The sequence below is a fragment of the Cynara cardunculus genome, assembly GCF_001531365.2.
Source record: "Cynara cardunculus var. scolymus isolate 2C chromosome LG 7, CcrdV1, whole genome shotgun sequence".
Lineage (NCBI taxonomy): Eukaryota > Viridiplantae > Streptophyta > Magnoliopsida > Asterales > Asteraceae > Cynara > Cynara cardunculus.
In genome coordinates this window covers 1,103,972-1,128,127 of record NC_037534.1, presented here as the reverse complement: position 1 = coordinate 1,128,127, position 24,156 = coordinate 1,103,972, and the positions used below count along the sequence as shown (strand labels likewise).

Sequence of the window (24,156 nt, the reverse complement as noted above, 5' to 3'; positions counted from 1 at the left end):
TTAATAAGATTTAAATATACTAAATACCGTTGATGACATATTTTTTGTTAAATGAATGCTAATTTTATGATTTAGATGTCTGTTTCGTAATGATGATGAATTAATATGTGAAATCGTATAAATTTATATAGAAATTCAACACAATAATTTTTTAATGGGTAAAATAGACATTTTAAACAAATTCAAACATTTATCAGTTTACAAAAACAAACAGTCTTAATGATTCAAATTTCAGACTTCATTACCATCTTTTATAAATCAGAAGTGATATAAAACTTCAAACTTCAACATCACCTCTTCTAAATCAAAACTGAAATAAGACTTCAAACTTCAACATCACCCTAAAATAGAAGCTAATCCGTTTGAATTATTTGAAAAATAAAACATCAAAATTTTACCATCAAAATTTTATATCAAAACTATTATAGCATATTTAAGAGCTATGTTAAATTAGAGTTCTAAGAGTTTTTTCTGCTTCAACAATCAGATTAAAATAGATTAAAAAATAGAATTAGAAATCTCTAGAATTTAAAGAAATGTCTACAACTTAATATTGAAAAGATATATATATATATATATATATATATATATATATACACACACACACACATACATGGGATCACATGATACCAGCTTGTTTTTGTGAAATCCGTGAGGCCACTTTTTAACACTTGAAACTTTACAGCAAAACGCTATGAAGGTAACCTTCACATTGTTTTTGTTGTGAAGTTTCGACTTTTTTTTACCTTTACAGTGTTTTGCTGTGAAGTTTCAAGTGTAAAAAAGTGATCTCACATGTCTCACGAAAACAAGCTGGTCTCATGTGAACTCAACCCTATATATATATATATATATATATATATTGAAATTAATTTTAGATTTTTGTTACTACAAAATATAAGTGAAGATACATATGAGTTTGCATAATTATTACATGTTTTATTATTTGACATTTGAAAACAATTTACCATGATGAAAATTTGACAATTAGTATCAAATAATTGGTACTTTGATATTAATAATCCAATCAATTCATATTACTTTTACATGATCATTAAAATTATCATCATAAACATACAAACTATAATTTAATAATTAATAGATTTTTGAAGATGTTATATGCAACCTATTTTATATGATAATAGATTTTCAGGTATATAACTTTAAATGAGATTTTAATTAAATACATGACATTCTCATGAGTATAAAATTACATTATAGTATCCAACTCAATATTATTTGCTAAAGTATTAACCTGACACCACATCACTCGTCACATCAACATGGTAACCGGTTACCCGGGTACTTAAATGTTTAAAATTTTACACTTTAGGTACCAAAATGAAAGTTTTAAAAGTACGTTACTCTAAATAGAAAATCAAGTCAAAGTACGTTATTTTTTCATGCAATTTCCCCTAAACTAAATCAAAGTTATAAACAAATTTCGTCTCTACATTTATAGCCTAACAGGTAGAAAAACGAACATTTTTTTTCCAGAATCAAGAGTGTGATCATCTATCCGTAGAACACAGATATTTTCGATGGTCTTTTTTAAGTACATAATATTTATATACAACAAATATAACAAATAAACTCACACACCCTCCTCACTTTTAGTGAGGTTTGGATCTCTGACCTCATAGGAAAACAAAGACTACGATACCGTTAGGTCAAAGACCTTCTTAATGATATTTTGGATGGTTAATAAAACTAGTTTATTCTAAACCAGATGGATATGATGAAGTAGCATGTCATTTTCTTAAAAATGGAAATAAAAAAGAAGCAAATTATTCAAGAAATGACTTTTTGGGTCACAATGAGCTAAAAGTCAAAATAGGGTTACAACAATAAGGTCAACAATCCCACATGAAAAGAAACAAGTATCCACCCTCCATGCCCCCACAACACCGCCCACTAGGAAATTTATAAAAATAACTATTTAATACGATCATTTGTCACAAAATAACCGGGTTTTTAAAGTTTTTGCATTTTGACCACCCAGATCGCCCCCGGGGGCAATCCATACATGTGGGGGGCGATCCATATTAGAATTATTTAATAAAAAAAAATCAGCCTTAAAAGACGAGATTACTGTTCACCCTCGAAGACCGGGTTTGACCTCGCCCTAGGGGGCAATCCAGACTGTCCCATCTCCCCCAGGGGGCGATCCAGTCTTTTAATCTTTTTATTTTTTTATGGGTATTTTTAATAAAACTGATACGCCATTTAAGTTCTATTTTTTAAACTTTTTTAGAACCAAAATTCATGGGTAAAGGTTTAAAAATAAACCATTATAATTATGGAGACGCAAAAATTATTTTATTTATTTTGGGTTTCGTAAATCAGATATAGTATCTGATTTACGAAATTTGACCTCTATTTCGTCATTTTGTGTTTTTTATTTAACAATTAAGGAGTGTTTTAATAAAAATGGAAAAAAATACATAAATTGTGTCTTTTTACATATTTAATTTTTTAAATTTCATGGTTTTTCAGTATAAAATAAAACAATGGTAATTGTAGTTACAAAAAAATAGCTGATTTTGGGAGAATAAATCAGACATTATATCTGATTTCGCGGTTTTTCATGTTATGACATTCTATGACGTCGATTTGACGATGTATTTTGTTTTATTACTTAACGTCGGGGAACGGTGTGCTCATAGCACCGGGGTAAAAAGTGTTTGGACCGCCCAGGTTTGCACTTGATGGATTTCTTCCATAACCTCCATTGTCGACCACATATAGTGTCAACATTTCTGGTAAAGTTTGACGAATGGCGTTGTGGAGGATTACAACATCGTCGTCGGTCTTCGAGGGTGAACAGTAATCTCGTCTTTTAAGACAATTTTTTTAAGGGTCTTAATGGGGGATCGCCCCCCAACATGTACGGATCGCCCCCGGGGGTGATTTGGGTGGTCAAAAACGCAAAACCTCTAAAAACTGGTTATTTTATGACAAAAAGTAGTATAAAAAGGTTATTTTTATAATCCCCCAACCACCAATTCTTTGAACCTATCTAAATAAATATTCTTTTTATTTTAAATTAAATATTTACAAAAACATATAATTGTAAAAAATGATAAAATACGTAAAATAACAATTCATTTTTATAAATTTTTTTATTATAACATTCTATTTTTATTTTTTCTTATTACAACAATGTACTTTTAAAATATTTTTTATCAGAGCATCGTACTTTCGAAATTTTATATTGCTACAAACTACTGTAATTAAAAAAAAAACTGAAAGTAGAATGTTATAATAAATTTTTTTGTAAAAGTAAGTTGTTATTTCATGCATTTTGCCTTTGTAAAAATATATAACTATTATATTTTTTAGTTAATTATAGATATTATTTATTAGAGAGAATTTTTTTTCCTACATCTTATTATTAAGGATAGGGTGAAAAAAATAAACACTTAGGGCTTGTTTGTTTTTCTAAAATTACCTCTTAATACCTCTGAAATCTAATTTGTTCAGATGTTTGGATATTAAGAGCGTTTGTTTTATTTTTAGAATAAGAGTTTAAAGGCTCTAAATGTCCTTTGAAATTTTAAGTGGTAAATGTATCTCTTAATACCTCTTAATCATAATCTGCTAACTATCAAATGATTCATATTTTGAGGGCCGAAAGAGATTTATTAATAAAAACTATTTATCTTTTATATTTTTGTAAAAAAAATTATTTTTCTTTTATATTTTTCAAGTAGTTTGACCGATTCAGATTTCAGAATTCAGACGTAAAAACAAAAAATCTTACCGATTCAGATTTTAAACTTCAAGACCATCTTTTACAAATCAGAAATGAAATCAGTGTTTCATTTTGCTGGTAAGCACTTACCCATGTAAGCGTTTGGTAAATTACTCGTAAGTGTTCTTTGAGTAAAATGAGAATTCAGTCACAAAAGTTGCTAAAAAATGTAGTTGGAGAGATCAAATTTCCCTACATAATCCCCTTATGGCTACGAAAGTTCAAATGCGGTGACTTCAGGCTACCCGCGAAGCGGGTGGTCGCCATATAATTAGTCGGCTCGCATAACGGGTTGGACATCAAAGATTCCGTAAAAAATCAAGGTTATGATGTATGTTTTCATGAGTAGACAAAAGAGGAAAAGGAACAAGTCAAAAAACCAATGGCATGATGAAAGTAAACAAAGATGATTTTGGTAAAGCAAAAGCAAGTTTTGGGGATTCTTTGCCCATAAATTATGCACAATTTAAGGATTCCAACATCCACAATGATCTCAATCAATAAAGCTATGAGATTAAAGACTATATATCATCTTCAATCTCTTATTGATTAAGCTCGAATCTTTATGACGTTTCGCACGAAGAATCCGTACTCGAAGTCCCGAGATTTTGATATAAGAAACAAATCCCGACAAAGAAAAGAGACCCACAAGCCTAACGGAGTTGTATCTCAGATTTTGGGTTGTTTACTTAGGATTCGTTTACCAAACACTGACTGTCTTTTTTACTTGGGGGTTGTTTATTTAAGAGATGCATATGCAGTTAGAGATTATGGTCTTTATCAACAATTTTACCGTGTCATTTCGCTTACTGAAAGAATCTTACCTGGCAAGTACAGGTGGTTAGCGCTTAATAGGTAAGAGACCATTATACTATGTTACGTTGATTGCCCTAGAATCATACCAGGGAAGATAAATGATGGTGGTGACTCTTATCCGTTAAATGCTTACCTAGTTCGTGTTAGAGATGCACCAAAAACCGTGAACTTGACCTGAAAAAGCCCGAACCTAGTGAGCCTGAAGCCAGGTCCAAGCCAAGCATCAAAGCCCGAGGGGGGCCCGACTCGAAAAGCACTAAAAAGTCCCTATTTCAAGTTTTCAACCCCAAAGCCCGAGCTTTTTTTTGTTCACTGAAAACATAATCGGAAGGCACAGGACCATGCCCAAAAGATTCCGGCCTTGTGCTTCTTTAGTTTGTGTCGGTAAACGACCCCATAGCGTTAATTGTCACTTACTGGGTAAGAACCTCTTACCCGTTAAGAAATGATGTTGTTTACCTCATCGAGTAGGTCATCAATACGTCACTTACTACAAAACATTTGGTAAACAACCATTTTCAGTCAGCAATGACCCGAAACCGCACCATTCCCACTCGGTGCTTCCACAATTTGTGTCGGTAAACAACCCCTTACTACGGTCATTGGAGTAATTTTAGGGCATAAATCTTGCACCAAATGATCAAATACACATCAAATCTACAAATCTTGCATTAAAATATACGAGATTTAATCAAATATAGCAAGACTTCACTTCTTGATTGCTAATCAATCAAGAAAAGTACACATAAAACAACATGGAATTTAACAAAATTTCTTTTCATGTACCTTGCATTCGCCCGAATCGCGGCAATTCCATGTCGACCGAAGACGGATTGTGCATTTGATTCTCGGAAGAACTTGCATATTTCCTCTTCTTCGACCATAGCCAGATCTTCGAAACCGAATAACTATCCGTTTTTGCGCTAATATCAATCTTTTTCCCTTCAGTATCTTCATCAAGATTGTTATCTTCGATTCCGTTCACAAATTTCGCGTCTTGCCCATCTCTCAAATCACTCAAAGGAACCCGAAGATTTGCATCACCGACAACATATTCATAAGAACCCATCGAATAACACCTTCTTGCATCTAAGTTACTACTACTGGTTTCACCTCCCGTTTCGCCTTCACTTTCGGTCAATTTTCTAAACTTTCCAAGCCTCACGGAGAAAACCCCGTTTCCAATTGGGGTTTTTTCAGGTTCGATTGTTTTTGGACCCGATAACCCGTTCTCATCCGGTTCTCGTGGATCGTCAAAATCGAATATCGGGTTATCCATGGAGAATCCAGGGTCGAAAAGAGTGTTTCTACAAAGAGGGCAAGTGGAATTCGATAGAAGCCATGTATCTATACAGTTTATATGAAAAGCATGGCTGCAAGTTGGGAGCAATCTCAATTTATCATTCTCGGTGAATTCGCATAAACAAACAGCGCAATCGAACGGCTCGTTTGCACCCACTACTTCTTTATACATGAAAACAGGTAAAGCGTCGATAAACGTTTGATCTAAACCGGAATCGTGCAAATGGAAGAGCTGTTGAAGCTGTCTTTGAAGCGTATCGGATGTCGATCCATCCGGATATCGATTCGATTGGGACGAATTCGACGAAGAATGGTGTTTCGTTAAGAATCTTACAAGCAAATGAAGCAAACCAGATATGAAAAACAGAACAGCCAAGATCACTATAATGAAAAGAACAGCTGGGCTTATCTTAGTTCCTGAAGAAGATGAAGATGGAGTTGAAGTTTTATGAAAACCAACACCAAATGGAGGTGAAAATGATGAGTATGATGATGATGGCAATGATGATGATGATGATGATGATGACGGTAATGAAGAAGAAATGGGTTGTTGAAAACCTAAAACACCATCTTTTTTATAGATTTGAGATTTCATCCAAGAAATCTTGATATTTGAATGCTCAGACAACAATCTTTCTTCTAAAAAACCCATCATTAGAACCAGATCTTTTTGCAAACTAAACTAACATAAACAGTCTTTCTTCATAAACAACCAAAACCCAACTCATATTATCAATCAAAGATTCATACCCAGAAGCTAAAATCCAAAAACCTCCCAAATTTGCCCTCAGATTCAACCAATTTCACAAGAAAAGTGAAGTGGGTCATGCTGGATTAAACTAAAAACCGATTCTGAAACACAACCCACTGATTCTTTTTCAATAATAATAGATGGATAATGACAAATATGAGATTAAACTGCAATATCTTTAACCAACCTTGAAGAAGCCCACTTTGTTCTGGTTCAGTAGGTGAAAGAAAACCCTAAAAAAAGAGCAAGTTTCCAAATCAAGAATCTGAAAACCCTAATTGCAAATTGGGGAAGAAAATGAAGTGGGAATATAAAAAGTGGAATAGATTAAGAATGGACTATAGGGAAAAGAGAAGTGAAAGAGATGTGTGAATGAATCTTGAAGGGTGGCAATGGCTATTGGGAGTTACCCAAGTTGAAAGGCATTCAAAGGGGTTTTTTTAAGTGGGAAGATGATGACACACGCGATTAAGGGAGTGCGTGTGAGGGGTTATACTACAAAAAGTGAGCTCATGGATGTGTTTCCTTTGTCTACATATAACATATTCATATAGAATTGAATCAAGAAAATGAGTCAATGGATGTATCCAACAATTGAATTTTACAGAATCAAATCAAAAGATTTTGATTTGGTATTGATAGTGGGTGAATGAGTGATTGATGTTATGAATCACATGTCAATAAAGGTATGATGTATGCATGTTTAAAAAGATAGAGAAGGTTGGTTCTTGAAATATTCAATTGTATCAGGGTTTTTGGGTTTTGGGTCTACGCCTTTTACACTCGTATTATCTTTTGTGAATCACACGAGAAGAGATGGTTATCATGCATTCTTCCTCTGTGATCTTCGAGGGAGGGGAGAAACGAGTACAACAGAGGAAACGTTGATGCAATGGGGTGATGAGGATGCCTTTTCTGGTAGAAGAAATACATGTGTGCATTAGTTTTTTAGATCCCACTCCATATGGAGTTCACTGAGTTCGTTTGGTTTACTTTAATTGACGTTGAACTAACCCCACCAAATGAATCAAGAACTACTTTTTGTTTGAATACTTCACATGTGAATAATATCTACTTAATAATCGTTTTACATGCAATATCTAAAAAAGGGTCATTTTAAAACTTTAAGTTTGTGTTATCGTTAAATTTTAGAAGTTTATATTTATACAATAACCTAATGAATTCTTGGTGGATTTGAGCAGATTTGACCCTACCCTTTTTATATTGTATATATACCATCTATTTATTTCTCGATGGAGCACGTTAAGCAAAAAAGGTATGACACCACTATCTAGAGCGATCCTACCATCCTTAAGCATATATACCTTGTATCATTTGTCATATATCACTGTTGTTTCTTATAAGGACGTCTACATTTTCACCTCATATTCAAACCATCAATGCCCATCACAAGTTATGCCATAAATATAATTTAGGGAAATTTATTAAAGTAATCATTCTTAGCCATTTTCTCTCCAAGTTTACCGAAATAGCCATAGGTCTGTAAAACCCACGTCCACAATTATGGACCTAACTAAACGACAAAACAAAAATTACACCCTCTACCCCTGACCGCAAAAATTACATTTTTCACCCAGACCCAAAAAAAAAACGGACCAAAAACTATTTTGGTAAACTTTTAAAGAAATGAATAAAATATGAAATCAACTGATAAAAATGACCATCTTAATTAATTTCCTTATAATTTAACATAATAGATTAAAAAAACTTACAATACAATTTAACAAAGAAATCATATCAAAATTCAAACATTAAACATAAAGTTCACAAGTTTTAAGGTTTAATATATTACATAAATTATGAAAAACGTATTAATATATTAAAAATGAAAATCACTTAAACCAAATATAGGAAAGGTATGTGAGTTTATTTGTTGTATTTACTGTGTATAAATATTATATACTTAAAAAAAAATATTTAAAAAACCACAATTGAAGCAAGTTATAATGGTTGGTTGCAAGAATGGGGTAACATGTCAATTGCTTGGTTTTAGAGGTAGAGTAAATGACAATTTTTATGACAAATACTTTGATTTATTTATGCACACTTGTGTCTTTTTTTAATTATTCACATTAATTATGTATAATATGGACAAAACATGTGTATTATTATTTGTAATTTATAAAAGGGTACTCATACAATGCAGTGTGATAAATCTTGATTTTAGTGTTTTATTTTTTCTCAGTGGATGTTATAATACAGTTTTATTTGGTTTGTGAAAATGATAATTTTTTTTATTTTGGAACTCAATGATTATCTTAATTATATTTTAGATTTTTTATATTTAAAGTGAGATGAGACTTGATTATGTGTATTTGCAGTTAGTTATACAAATTTAAACATGAAGCTTTAATAAGTTGTATTACGCACAATTTACTTGTAATATTAAATTTTAAGTAAAATACATCAATAAACAGTACTTCATGCATAAAAATGATTTTTGAGAGTTTTTGTCAAATACTTTATAATATAACATAGATAACTTTTGTAATTAAAAGATATGAATTTTTTTATTCATTTTAATGGGAAAAAAGAGTATTAAAAATTAAAAAAAGGATTTGAAACATAAAGCTCATTAGAATCGAATTATCAAAGAAACTTGAGAAATGATCAGAGAAAATTAACATAAAAAACAATATATAAAAAAGACATCTACAAAAGTCAAAAAAAGGAACATTTTTAAAACAACTGAAAACAACTAATTTGTTTTAAATTGCTCGGTCGTTATTCGGTCCTTTTTGACTCCAAAATTCAAATTAAAACAACATTTAACTTGGCCCGTTAATTGGTCTGTTCAAGCTCTTATCGGGCTTCAGTGTAATGGTGCTAGGGTTTGATTTTGGCCTAATCAGGCTTTTTTCAGACCAATTGCAGATAGTGATGGCCAAAATCCGGTATCAGGTCGGGCCGAGGCCGAAGCCGGTATCGGACCGGAATAATGCTTCTTATAACTGGTCCCGTCAAACATACTAAGACCCGGTTAAGCGTAGGTGTAACCGGATATGGGGAACCGACCCTGGTCCTTACCCAAAAAAAAATTTAATTTTTTTTAATGATAGGTTTTTTGAATACATTATAAAATTTGTAATTAAGTCACTCAGATACATTTCAAAAATACGTTTTATTATTATCAAAAAAGGGCTAGTTTTTTCAAAAACCAGGCCGGTCCCACAAATCCCTCCAAAATCGTAACCGGTCCCAAGCTAGGGCGGTTCCTATCGTCCAACGGTCCCAGACCGGTTTAGCCATCACGATGAGGCAAGGTGGGTCGTCAATCTCAAATCTTCTTTGCATTCTTTACATAAAACACCCATAAGTTTCTAATGTATAAACCATCTTTTGTTAACTAATTTTATAAAAATCTAAACGACATTTTCTTAAACACCGGTTTAGTTTACACATTTTAAAGACATAAATAGAAAAGCAGAAACGGTGGTTCTTGTCAGGCTTTTTGGGAAAGCTTATTGGCCACATAACATCATGAAAAATGCATTGTAACAAAAGGAAAATACCAAGTTTTTTATATGGGTTTTTATAATTAAAATAAAAGAATAATATATATATATATATATATATATATATATATATATATTTTCATCTCTATGGTTTGTAAAATATTATTTTGTTGTCCCTATAGTTTGTAATTCGTTGCTACTGCAGTCCCTGGACTAATTTCTACAATTAAAGTACATGGGATCAAAACAGTAAAGAATTATAAACCAATAGTAAATTGTAAATCATTAGGATGATAATAGCAATGAATTACAAACCACTGAGACGAAAACCAAAATTTCTAAGCCGTAGGGACACAAATTGCAACATTTAACACACCATAGGGATGAAAAACGTAATTAATGATATGTTTGTTAGCAACTAGATGAGCATAATATGACTCATAGCTTACTCATTCAGCTATACATGATTGTTTGTTAGTAGCTTAATGGTATATGAATTGACTTATTCGGTAAGCTTCTACGAGAGAGCTTCATACATAAAACCAAGTTTTTTATTCCAAACTTATCTCTCCTACTTAAAAAACATGTTCATTCCATCTATGAAAAAACCCTCCCAAATAAAAAAACTTCACAATCTATACAGACAAAGTAATCTACACATATAACTTTAAAAGGCCAAGCAAAAAGCTCCACTTTTTAATCCTCTAACTAGTTTTATTGAAATTTTCAAATATAAATCAAATTTGCATGCTCCATTTTTCACTGAAAGAAAAAATTATTTATCTGTTTGAAAAGCACATATGAAGAACTTCAGGCATTAAAAACACAAAAAATGTGCCAAAAACTGCACTGCTTTCCTTCAAGAAAATAAAGAAAACACAATAGAGGTCTCAAGATCCATTAAAAATCATCAGAACTTCTCTCCATAGTAGGCTGCGGTGCCAACCATGAGCGCGACCGTTCCACCCTGAGCGACCACACGAGCTCGCATCAATTTCTGACCCAATTCGGAGTTGCCTTTCTTGAAGCTAATTAAACCGGCAGTCAGCACCCCGGCTGTGATCAAGGCGCCTAAAATCACCATGGGAGAGAATCAATCTCAGATAAGAAACTAAACCAAACCAAACTGACCTAGTAAATCCCACTCGGAAGTAGGGTATGGGGGATGAGATGTAGGCAGACATGATCTCTACCACAAAAGGGTAGAGGCGTTGTTTCTGTGATCTCAGATACGAAACTGAGAAAAATTATAAATTCTAATCATTTAGAGATGTCAAGTGTTTTTGACATATGAATGGCATCATAACTTATCTTCCTCTACGGACCACGGGTGATATAAATTTGTGAACCAAAAATCTACGTTATATACACTCTTATCTGGGGCAAATGGCAATCTGCTAATGCAAATTTTGAAGTGGCTCCAACTTTAAGGATCATGACGGGGGGCTGGTTCAATAGTTCGTAACGGTATAATCATAGCTCATATAGCCTAGCATCAGTTCCCTAAACACAAGGTAGTGCACATAAATTAGTCTGTTCGTTTTTTACACGTTTGAAGCAAATATGGTACAACTCACGCTGGAGTATCATGAATCGGACTAGTTGAAGAATCTCTTTAGGATTTAGGGTTCATGTTGTGTATGAAAGCACCCATACCATCTCAACGACGTAGGGTCTGTTTGTTAACAGCTTAATGAGCTTAATAGGACTCACAACTTATTGGTCAGCTATACACTACTGTTTGATAGTAGCTTAATTATACAGAAAGTGGCTTATTCAGTAAGCAGAAAGCCAAGTTTTTTCAAACCTACCCTTCCCAAAGAAAAAACACGCTCCTTCCATCTATGAAAAAACCCTCCCAATCTATACAAACAGATTAATCCATATAGTCGATTTTATCCATAGAGGACTTAATGTAAAACCAGCCAAATAGCCCCTTAATTCTATATTTCAGGTTTGTCTTCCTGTAAATTCATCATATACTTATGCATGATTCTATCTCAGCAACAAAAAGATCCTGCTCATATTGCTGTTCAGTTTGTAGATCATCTAGACCAGAAAGTGTGAAATGTCAAAATTTTATCTCTTCAATGAAGATAGACCCCCAAAACCAGTATAAATTATGGGAGTGCATATTATTGCCCAAATATAGCAACCTATACACGGTTCCTATGGCATTTGTAAGTCGACACTTTCACCACGTAATTCACAATGGCTCCCAAACACGCAAGTGTTTAAAGGCACTAACCAATGGCCATGATCATAAGAGCAACCAAACCTACACTTGATCAACATGTTAGCATCGAAAACCAATGGGTTTCCGCATTTATGCTCAGGGACCAACAACCCACTTCAGACATCTAGACCAAAGCCTCCACAGTTTGGTACAGGACGAGTGAGGTAAGTGGGTGAATGAATTGTTGAAGGTTTTAGGGTTTTAACTTGAAATGGGTAGTTTAGTAATTTACTGATTTACCAAAAGCCAGAAAGGTAGATGATTACTTCTCTGCTACAAAAATACACATTGGATCCGAGTACTCACTCTCACACTTGAAATGGATCAAGGGACCCCCCCCCCCCACAAACTATACATCTGTTGTAACTCCCGCGGGCCAACCGTACAAGATATTGACTGCTTTATCCACACCTACGCTCATGGTTTTAGAACGCGTTAGATAGAGGATGTATACAATCCTTTGTAAGGCAACTTTTGTTCCCTTCCCAACTGATGGCGGATCTCACATTTGTGCAAGTCTAAGGGCCTGTTTGTTAGCAGCTTAATGAGCTTAAAGGGACTCAGAGCTTTTTGTTTGATAGTAGCTTAATGATAATATGATATAGAAAGTGGCTTATTCAGTAAACTTTTAGAGGGAGCTTTATGCAGAAAACCCCTCCATTAAAAAACACCATCTATGAAATAACCCTCCCAAATAGAAAACCTTCACAAGTTATACAGACAGATAAATACACACAGGCAACTTTATACATACAGGACTTAATGGAAAACCTACCAAAATCCCCTAAGAGCTTCTCTAATGTCCAGAAAGGGAAGGAGATGATCAGAACCAACAATCATTGATACACCAATCCTCAAAAATCAACCTTGAATATATGAATCTTTAGTCCCACAAAAAAACCAGCAACCACCTATTCAAAATCTCTAAATCAATCACTACAGTGACTACACCATCAGAATTCCAGCAAACATTTACCCAAATGCTCACATCTAACTTATCAAATCTATAAATTTCAAAAGTTGCAGAACATAAGTTAATCATTCCCAGACACCTTACGCACTATGCAGTAACAGAAGGACTGAAATTAGGGATAAATCACCACAAAAATGGAAGCTTAACAGCTGCGCCGCTGAAGCATTGTAGCGATTAAAGCTTCCATTGAGTGGATGGACTACAGCAATTAAAAAGAAAAATCACGCAATTTAGCTACACAATTAACGAGGCAGGATAATCCAAAACAATTCAAGTCAAATTTTCAAAAAGTAAAACTAGGTTTTTGGATAGAATTAAATACCAATTGGAACGAAGGGGTTTCTAGAGCGCTTTTTCTCAGGAAACAGGCTTTCAAGCTCGGGATTAGCTCCCATATTTCCACAAATAGAACTCCCGGATACTTGGTCCGATCGAGATGTCTCCTCTACTGGCAAGATGCAAACCTAGAAAATTAGTAGGATGATTCGAATTGAATTGATCGAACTACCAACCTCGCTTTTTCTCCTTTGGAACTTGTGGCCCTAAAGCTGTTTACGCTCTTGCTTTTCTAACTTCTCACTTGGCGGTTCTAGCCGCCGTCAGTCGCCGGCCGTCGATTTTAGTCGCCGGATCTAATCGGTCTATATAAATTGGTCAAAACTTTTAGCGGTTCTTTGGAGCTCCAAAGTTCCCGTAACAAGTCTGATTTTAAACATAATTTGTTTCGAATTTTAATTGCTCTTTAGAAGTAAATGTCTAATTTCTCCGTAAACCTTAATTATGAGACGAATTCATTGTTTTATCATCAAGGATAAAATTGTCCTTTAGTTGATTAAAAATGTAACGATAGCATATCCTAAAACTGTGGTCTTATTAGCTGTGGATATTTATTTTGGGATATATGAAATATATAATATAACATGTACGCATGTTTTCTACCATTACTCAATGAGTCAATGATATTAAACAATTTAAGTTATATTATATACTAAAAGTTAAAGTGCACATCAGATCATGATATGTCGAAGTGACAAACCTTAAGCCACGACAACCGTCATGATACGCCTTCTATAACTCTAACAGGCAAGGACACAACAAAATTAGGCTTGACAATAAGATCCGTCCCGTTAGAGAACCCAATGTACCCGCTTAGGCATGGGAATCGGGTCCGACCCGTCAGGGAACCCGCTCCACAAGCCCTAATGGGGGACGAGGATTCCTTGGTAAACCAGGGATAGGGATGAAGACAGGGACGGGTATTGCATTTCTCATCTCGTCCCGCACCCGTTGTATATATTTATTAAAAAATTATATATATATATATATATATTATTTATTTCAACTAAATAGGTAATTCATTATGTCTTATTTCCTAACTAAGTTTAAAATCTAAAATTGTTATTTTTTTGGATATTAATATATAATATTTTGGATGTCAAGTAAAAACACAATTACTTGATACATTTGAATATTACTTTGATATGGTTTTGGATATTACACGACATGTTCTAATACACGTGACTGTTAAAGTTTTTTTATATTAAATTGAATTTCTTTTGGTTTAATATGATTAATTATTATATGATATGAATTTTTCGTATTAAATTAAATTTCTTTCAATTTTAAATTTATCGAAAATACATAGATTTAAACCCGTGTGATGTCTCAAATTTTAAAATAGCTTCCATAAATGGGGAGAAAAATCTCCGTTTCCTCCGTTGGCGATGGGCATGTGATCATATTCCCCGATAGGGACGGAAACAGAAATGAGGGATCGGAAACGGGGACGTGGATTAAGGTCCCCGCTCCATACTCGCCCCATTCCCATGCCTAGAAATCCGTGTCCCCGTTGGAGCGGCATAAACAAAATCGATTAACGGGTTCTTTAAATTTTGTGGACTACGTAATTTCTCTTTAAAAGTTAAAAATGTCAAAAATTAAGAAACCACCATACACCATCAAAACTGATGTTGAAAGACTTGCTACCTTCATTAACCCCATTACAACATCAAACCCTTCATCAAAATCACCTGATAACATAAACAGCCTTGTAGCGGAAATGCGTAAAATAAGCGAGATAAACCAGATATCGTTAGCTGTCGGTTTTCTAGATTCCACGTTGAAGCAAAACGGTCGATGTGTAAAAGACGGGATTCGGATTTTACCTTAAATGCAATGGTTACACGAAACTATTGGCGATAAGCTTTTGTTAGATCGGCTTTCGTTATTTGAGGTCATCAGACATGGCTGAAGGTATACAATGTGTTAACAGGATATCTCGAGTTGCATCTTTTGCCATCTTGGTCCGTAACACCACGATCTACAAAAATGTTATAATGCTCAGGTGATACTTTCTTGCGAGACAGACGTTTCTCCATAATCTCTCTAAAAGTCAAAAATCTTCAAAAGAAATACATTCAATTTAACTCCAAATGTTTTTCCACTTTTAAAGATTTCAACATTGATTATATTATTAAAATATTCAATAATATAAAAAATGTCTTCGTTTGATTTTCGGCTATCCCAACATTAACTCTTCTATATATTTCTTGACGGAAGTACCTTGATCCCATGGACAAGTTTTTTTTTTTAATTAACCTGGATATCTAACCCGCTATGCACGCCGACTAATCCCAGGGCGACCACCAGCTTTGCAGATAGCCCGGAATCACCGCTTTTGAACCTCCATGGCCACAAGAGGATTTTTTTCGTCCTTGGATTTGAACTTGGGACCTCGTGATACTTTTGACCTTTGGAACCAAGCTCAAACCAATCAGGCACCACCCTTGTGGTTGACAAGTTTTTTTTGTTTTTCCTCAAAAGATTTTCTATATTATTCCCTAAAATAAAGAAAACAAGACAAGACTTCAAGTTCGGAGGCCTGCCTAAAACTTTTTTTTTTTTTTTGGAAGGGTGCGCCAGACTATGCCTAGACTAATCTTGGCAAAGTGTGACTGCAAGAAAGCAGCTCTGATAAACCTAATGGCTACAATTGTTGTGTTCGTCTGGAATCGAACCCTGGGAAAATGGGATCTTCCACCACATCCCCGAGGACCTCACTACGGGGAGATGTGAGATAAATTGTCTTTGTATTCTCTCCCACCAATGAGATTGATTTATAATTATTTTATATATAAGTTTTTTTAAAGTGTATTGGGATGTAAAATTATATAATATGTTAGTAATATAATTAATGTTGGCATCTCCGAAATAGAGAATCTGTTGGAGATGTTCTCTATTTTAAAGAAATTATAGATAATTTGGTTTGGTATCTAGTAAGACTGTATTGGTGTAGAGTTATAGAAAAAACCTGTTCGTATTCAAGGTCGAACTTCAGAAATTCTTCGTTACAACTTTCCACCATATCCACCAAGCTCTTCAAGTTCTTGACGGGCTTGTTGTTGAAAGCAAGAACCTAAGTGAACGGTCGAGAAACAACAGAACAATAAGACAAAAGATGGAAACCGATGCATCTTTGGATCTTTTTCTATTTCAAATGCCGAATGGATCAGGGTGATTTTATGTTTAACCTGAGTATTCACTAACTCTTCGTATCCAATATTGATGTCGGCCACAAGCACCTGAAAAAGGAAAGAATTTGCTTATTTCCTGATTGAAAGTCATTTGTATCGAGGGCATGCATATGATACAACATGAAGGTTATGTCACTCCCAAAAGCTCCAACATAAGGTATGCAGAAGTTGCAACGATCTATTTAAAGATTGAAGTAAGCTTCCAGGAGTTGGAATCATCTTGTTGATGAAGAAATAAAGAGTTCCTACTTAGAGAAAACAATGATGAATTCTGTGGCTACAAAAAGACTAGTGGGGGGGATCCAGGATTTTGCTGAACGGGTGCACTTGGATCAAAGGCCCACAAAGTTGTCTGATGTCTTTTTAGCCGAATTACACTGTTTCCAGTGAATTTTTAAGTTTTTTGGTTGATTTCAAGGGACTTTTTCGGTTTTTTGGTTGATATCCCTTGTATTTTCTAGTCACCCAGAGCACCTCTCAGAGTTTGACATGTGAACCTCTTATACCCCCAAAAAGTTTACTTGCAAAAATCGGTTGAGCGGGCGCACATGACTAGGGGTGTAAACGAGTCGAGCTTTTAACGAGCTTGTTTATCTCGAGCTCGAGTCGATCTCGAACACAAAAGAAAGCTCGCTTAACAAGCCGAGCTCCATAACATCAACGCTCAACTCAACTCATTCGAAAGCTCGATTAAACTTTACAAGTCAAACCGAGTCAAGTCGAACCATTCGAGCATACATTTTTTGAACCAAATTATATAATAAAATTTTAAAAATTATCGAGCTTGAGCAAATAAACGAGTTAATCAATCTCGAGTTCGAGCTCATAAACGAGCATCGAGCTCGAGCTCAAGCATTCAAAAATATTCAATTTTGAGCTCGAGCACAACTTGAAAAGGTTAATCGAGCTCGAGCCTGGTATTGATTTTCGAGCCGAGCTTGAATAACGTGCTACTTAACTCGACTCATTTACACCCATAAACAGGACCCTGTTGGGGAATTCATAGGTCCTCCCCTGTTTGTAGGGCAGCACTTTTCCTTTTGTTGTACGTGGATGAGATAGTACTTATCGAGAATGATATCCTGCCGCTTCGTGAAAAGAAACAATGAAGAGACGACCACAGAAAAAAAGGAAGAAACTTGACCTGAGAAACTACGACAAGTTGTTCATCAACCGATTGTGCCATGGCATGTAGATGTTTGTCCAATAGCTTTACCGGAGCATCAAAATCATAGTCTTTCCCGTACTGAAATCCAAAAGCAAACAAGCGTAAAGCGTAACTTTCAGAAGAAAATTTTAGTTAATTTTCAGAAGCATGCAGGACTCTAAGAACCCATAACATTACAAAATTGTAGCTCTGTTCTACTTAAGAATAAATTCTTCAAGCAGCATTTTCCGTAAAAAAGACCATTTGATTGAACATGAAGATAATGAAACAATCATGAACACGAAGAGACTAGTAAAAATCTCTTTCTATTCACATTGTTGGAAAGGCCCAAATACTGCAATAAGGACATTGGCATTACCTTTAGGGTGCGTTCAGTGTTCAGACAGGATGGGACAAACCAGAGAAGAATAGAACATTTACGCGTTTGGTAAAACAAAATCGGAGAGGACAGATAAAATGACCAATTTACCCTAATGAGTTGTTTATATCTTTTATATATTTTGATTAATTTATGTAATTTATTAAATTATAATAAAATAAATATTTTTATAACAAAATATATATCATTAGGAAGTTTTCATCAGGACGATTAAAATGACACAAAAATAAAAGTTTATGTAGTTTCCACTTTTTATTTTATACCTTTTCAATGTTATTTTATTATTATTAATTATTTAATAAATTACATAAGATAACCAAAATATAAAAACCGTATAGAAATAATATTATGAGGAAGGTAAAGTGAATGTTTAAAAGGTATAAAATACAATAAGTAAAATTTAAAGAATGAATAAAATGTAAAGAGGGAGACGAATCTGATGTTTTAGAAGAGAATTAAGTTTTATTTTAAGATTATATTTGTAAAGTATAGGTCTAGTCCACCTTGTTGGCTTGTTCCATGGGATGTGGTGGAACACGCCTGTTACGCTTTGTTTCTGATCCTGTCTGTTCCACATAAAAGTCTTCCAAATGTGGAACAGTGATCCATGTTGTGTTTTGTCCTATGTACCAAAAACACCCTTGGTACGAAAGACAGGACAAAAAGTTGTTGTCCTACATTTGCAAGGACATGACAGGACTGAATAGGATAACAAAGTGCATAGGTGGAAAACGATTAGGGAGATGGAGACAAGATTGGTAAATTACTAAACTACCCATGTCAAATTAAAACCATATAACCTTCCAAAATTCTTTCACCGACCTACCTCACCCTTGCCCACCCAATCCTGTTCATTTCTCTCCGGTCCTGACTGCATACCAAATACATCCTTAGTTTACAAGGATCTTCACCAATCATCCAAAATAATTTAAATAAAAAGAGCACTTGGTTGCATGACGTTATGAAAGGTGTCTACTTAAAAAAATTTCAAACAAAATGGAGAATGCAAGATGGCACAGCATTATACGCACGTTTTTGAAATATTAGAAAGTTAATTTTAAGGAAAATCTCGTATACAAGAAAGGATATGGCAAAGAGAGCAAAAACACGAACAGAAAACATTTGTATATAAGTACTGGGTACACACCTCCGAACGCAAATATGGCACGGATACAGCAGTGAAAACAAATCCAGCAACTATGTAATAGGAAGGGGGCTTGCCACCAATGTGTGCTGGCACCAGTCGCTTGTGGGTTGCAAGTTTTATGTTGAACTCATAAATCTTCGAACTTCTGAGTATTTTAACTAGAGCTTTATCACCGGTATACTTTTGCGAAACAAGATAACTGAAACCGATACGCTCTCCATGCCTGAATGGAACTGGAGCCAATCACATGGAAAGCAAATAAGAATTCAAAATGCTAATGATGAAGAAAAACCATTCGATCTTAAATGAATAAAGATTATCTTTTTTGTTCAGAATGAGAACATATAAGATCAATAATGATTGCATGTGCAGCTAGAGATGCACAAGGCCCGGGATTTACGGGCCAGGCTCGGGCTGGGCTCTGAACTAGGGCTTTTTTGTGCAACCTATGAGAAACCAGCTAACGACAAAAAAGATGCTGGGAAATGGAACGTAAGGTACAAACAAGTAGAGTAAGATAAGCATACCTGTTCCATCATTAGCAACATTAACCCCATCAAAACTAAGGATTACATCAGAAGGACACAAGACATTAGATTCAGGAGCAGTGGGTTCAATTCTTTTGATCCGCACACCCTTATGCTCATTTCCCATTCCAATTGACATCCGCAGATCAGGATTCTCCATCTTTTGCCACTCGACTCCAAGAATTGGGAACCCTGAACAATTGTGATGCAAGGGCGTATAACATAAGAAACGAAGTTATCAAGTTTCAAACACAATAAACAAATGCCCACTATTCATCCAACATAAGAAAAGAAAAAAAAGAAATAAACCAAACAAGACAAACCGGCTCTTGGGACGGGATGTATGCAAACATGACCTCTACCCCAAAGCGCAGAGAGCGGTTGTTTCTGTGAAGACCCCCAGCTTGTGTAAAGTGTGCAAAGAAAAGGATAAAGCTTGCTCAAAACAAGTAAGATGGTGCTAAAGTTTGAAAAACGAGTTAGATGTAATAAGCAACAACATCCGAACAGACGCACAAACAAACATAATACAAACAAACAAAACATTAAAAAATAGGCAAAATTAATATCATAACAACCACCTGTATATTCGCCGTTCTTTTCATAATCCCGAATAAAATGCATAATAACTGGGGTTGGTATGACATAACCAATATTCTCGGCATCTTCATGTTTAAGAGACTGAAATGCAATACCAACACACTCTCCCTTGTCGTTAAAGGCAGGCCCCCCTGAATTCCCCGAGTTTATTGCAGCATCAATCTGCAAATCAATCACATAAACAATAGAAAGCAACAATAAGTCAATGAGAACAATTTACTTAAAAGTAAATAAAGAGCGGGTGTAATTATCTAATACTTGCAAACCAAGAAGCTCGGTTGATCCATGAACATAAGATAATATCTCTATGCGTGAAACAACGCCACTAGTCACCGAGATTGTGTCTCCACCAATAGGGTAGCCGACAACTGTGACGGCATCTTGTAATGCAGGCAAATCTCCAAACTCCAAGGGTGAAATTCCTTCCCAGAATTCATCGTCACTCACAGTCAACATTGCTGCCACACCATGTAAACATGTTTATGACAAACTTTGCGAAATAAATAACGACAATGAAGCTTTGATAACTTGTTGATATTGATACCTACCCTTTGATTTCAGATATATAATACGATCCTTTATAATATAAAGTTGATATGTTCTGGAAAGTTTCTTGCAAAGACTTGTCTTTTGTCTTACATGTCGGAAAGTAACCAACTACTTCTTGAGAATTCTAAAATACTAACCTAAATAACATCAAACATATAATATTGTTGTGTCCCTTTCTTTGGAACTTTAAGAATATAAATAAGCTTAAGAGCTCGTTTAATCTCTCATTGAAGCTACATCCAACGTTCGTTCCTAATGATTTCTATTTAGACCATCTCCAACCCTTAGAGGCAAAAAATACCGAATGGGTGGGGACGTAAACACCAAAAATTGCTTCAACTCCATCCATATATATATATATATATATATGGAGAAGGAAGTTCCGTTAGGAACCCAAAATAGATTAGGAACCCGTAACTGCCCATGGCGTTCCACATGTCTCTATTCTAGATGTATATTCATGATGAATATGGAGTAATGAATCACGGACTCGTCATTCACAAATTAATATTGAATAATAAGTCCATAGTTGTTGCACATGTACATACAAGTAATTGAAGTTGTTTTTTGGTTTTTATGTACCTATGCATGTTATGCACATGTCCATACCGGATAAATTGCTTACAAATTACTTGTATGCACATATTCAAATCATCCGGATTCCTCGGTTTTTCAATGTCTTTTACGGTTTTCCCTGACCCTGATTCAAACAGGAATATGTGGTTCCTCTCTCATCTCCGGCATTTAGTCATTCTTTTTGCAGTACAGTTCTAGCTTCTTCTCCAGCAAAATCTTCAACCATGCATATTTGAGATTGTGCGGGAGTAGAAGCAGCTCCAACCGTGATGCAAGAAGATCGATAAAATGCTGAAAATGGGAGCATACGACATATACGCCTCGTGGTTGGATTTGAAGCAATTTTTTGTGCCAATGTCCCCCACCAATGAGTTTTTTCTTTGGCTAGGGTTGGAAATGGTGTTCGTACCAACCAAACATTACACAACAATGAACAATATAAGCACCAACCAATATCGCATTCAGTTCCGATAGCAAGCACAGTTGCAAGATATTTGGTATCAGAGCCTCGTTTCTTAACTTTGACCTGAGTATGATGCTCGACGGAATGTGCATTTGTCAAAACCCTCCGTCCTCCGATGATAAAACCACTACTACTCGAACTATACTGCCTCTTCCTTTGCCATGGCAACGAGAAATTCGGTTCCGTATGAACACAAAACACCTTAACCACCGCATCCATCGACGGAACAACCTTCCCGACGGTCTCCCACCGCGGAGCACCATCAGAAACAGCCGTAACGATGTCACAATCTCCATTATGATCGCTATGCCTAGAAGCTCTTCGATCAGGAGAAGCACCTATGCCAACATCGTCAGATTTTCCTTTTCCAGTCTTCCTATGACGTTTGGATCCTCGACGGTCGGTTTTGGTAGTATCAGCCGCGGTGTTTAAGGACGCTACTACGTCGTCGGCAGAGGTGGCGGTTGTGGTTAGGTTAGGGTTTGCCTCTGCGTCCGCTGCATTTTTGGATTTCCGGCCACGTTTTCTCGAAGGTTTTTCCATATTTAGGGTTTGATATTCTGGATATAAATGGTAATTACGTTACTTGCCGGGAGCTTTAGTCAGTCAATGGCGGTGAAGAAATGGATTTCGACGATTTCCGGCGACGAGAACACGAAAAGATGATGGAATGGGCTTGGGCTTTAAAAATAATTGGACCAATAAAGCTAAATTCCTTGGAGCCCAACCAACGACATGTTTGTCGGATTGTTTGTTTACCACTTAATAGTTTCATTTTCATTAAGAGTCAGTCTCTGAATCGTTAAGAGATGAATTTTATTTGACAAAAAAAATTGTTTTTTAATGGTTTCTAAAACTTTCTTCATGATTTTGTATCATGGGACTCCCTTAACCATTTAGCGCCCTAATTTTAATGTAAATAATTACCAAATAATTATATTTCATTTTGCACTCATGAGAGCTTCTTAATTATTCTCACACTTAATCATTCTGCACCAAACCATTCAACAACTGTAAAACAGCCATTTATAAAAGAAAATTTATGTCATAAAAAACTAGGGAAGGTCGAGTTCGATTGGTACACTTAACAAGATACATGAATTATTCAATGTTTAGCATTAGGCATGGGAATGAGACCGGATCCCAATTCTGATCCCAAACTCTGTCCACATCCCTGCTTGGGAATATGATCTCGTCCCCGTCCCCAATAGAAAATCAAGATTTTCTTTTATGTTTACGTGAGATATTTTAGATCAGATATGTTAAACATTGTATTCGATCGATAACAATTTATATTTAAATGTCACATATTCCATAATCTTGCTTTTACAAAGTATCAGATATTCATATGTTAACAAAAATCACATCATACATAATTGTTTGATCAAATATTTTCGGTTTTCCATATGTTTTACCTAGAAAAGGTCATACGAGTCAAAAAAGTGTACCTAAGAAGAAAGATCAAAATACTATTTCTAAATCTAAAAAATATTAAATCTATTTTTTTATAAATAATATATTTGATAATAGATATATATATATATAGAGAGAGAGAGAGAGAGAGAGGGGAGCGTTCAAATAAAAACTTGACCCATTTGTGTAAACCGTGTAAACCAATCTCAACCGTCCATTTTCTTGATCAATGGCCTAGATTATATTATTTTATTTTAAGAAATTAAAAATTAAAAAATAATTAATATTCATTTTATTTAAGAAAAAAGGGTAGAATCGGTATTCATATCAAAAGTCATCGTTTCCTATTTCCAAATACTCCCATTGTATTTTAGGAAATTAATATTCATTATTTTATTTTAGGAAATTAATATTCATTATTTTATTTTAAGAAATTAATATTCATTATTTTATTTTAGCATGTTCATTATGAAATTATTTTTTCAAATACTCC

The 24,156-nt window shown here is 34.7% G+C and overlaps 2 protein-coding genes across 4 annotated transcripts; both read right to left on the bottom strand.

Moving 5' to 3' along the window:
* Window positions 1-5,181: 5,181 nt before the first annotated feature.
* On the bottom strand, window positions 5,182-14,157 carry LOC112515637 (RING-H2 finger protein ATL46-like). The gene is made up of 3 exons (XM_025122543.1): window positions 13,631-14,157; window positions 11,013-11,170; window positions 5,182-6,554 (listed from the first exon to the last, which is right to left on the bottom strand). Exons 1-3 carry the CDS (start codon window positions 13,701-13,703, stop codon window positions 5,349-5,351), a joined length of 1,437 nt encoding a protein of 478 aa, XP_024978311.1. The 5' UTR covers window positions 13,704-14,157; the 3' UTR covers window positions 5,182-5,348.
* Window positions 14,158-15,215: 1,058 nt separating this feature from the next.
* On the bottom strand, window positions 15,216-22,836 carry LOC112515974 (protease Do-like 9). Of its 3 annotated transcripts, XR_003069560.1 has the most exons (10): window positions 22,238-22,836; window positions 20,921-21,120; window positions 20,644-20,824; window positions 20,063-20,254; window positions 19,536-19,768; window positions 17,986-18,087; window positions 16,839-16,889; window positions 16,619-16,723; window positions 15,474-15,628; window positions 15,216-15,355 (listed from the first exon to the last, which is right to left on the bottom strand). XR_003069560.1 is itself a non-coding variant. In XM_025122968.1 (9 exons), the coding sequence occupies exons 1-9, from the start codon at window positions 22,791-22,793 to the stop codon at window positions 15,533-15,535; spliced, it is 1,716 nt and encodes a 571-aa protein (XP_024978736.1). In that variant the 5' UTR covers window positions 22,794-22,836; the 3' UTR covers window positions 15,216-15,532. The 3 variants fall into 3 exon arrangements, 2 of the variants coding, with proteins under 2 accessions (XP_024978736.1, XP_024978737.1); XM_025122968.1 differs by having other exon boundaries at window positions 15,216-15,628; XM_025122969.1 differs by lacking the exons at window positions 15,216-15,355; window positions 15,474-15,628; window positions 16,619-16,723; window positions 16,839-16,889; window positions 17,986-18,087 and adding an exon at window positions 19,091-19,259.
* Between the last annotated feature and the right edge of the window lie 1,320 nt (window positions 22,837-24,156).

Bases quoted from the DNA above. Each gene is read 5' to 3' on its own strand.
- LOC112515974 (XM_025122968.1), bottom strand. From the start codon at position 22,793: ATGGAAAAACCTTCGAGAAAACGTGGCCGGAAATCCAAAAATGCAGCG. The intron at 21,121-22,237 runs GTTGGTGCTTAT...ATGGTGTGGCAG, and splicing joins CGGAACTGAATGCGATATTG to CAATGTTGACTGTGAGTGAC. The intron at 20,255-20,643 runs GTGGTTGTTATG...ACAATTGTTCAG, and splicing joins AAAGAACGGCGAATATACAG to GGTTCCCAATTCTTGGAGTC.
- LOC112515637 (XM_025122543.1), bottom strand. From the start codon at position 13,703: ATGGGAGCTAATCCCGAGCTTGAAAGCCTGTTTCCTGAGAAAAAGCGC. The intron at 11,171-13,630 runs GTATTTAATTCT...TGGTGATTTTAG, and splicing joins AAACCCCTTCGTTCCAATTG to GCGCCTTGATCACAGCCGGG. The intron at 6,555-11,012 runs TGATGATTTTTA...TGTTTATGTTAG, and splicing joins CCTACTATGGAGAGAAGTTC to TTTAGTTTGCAAAAAGATCT.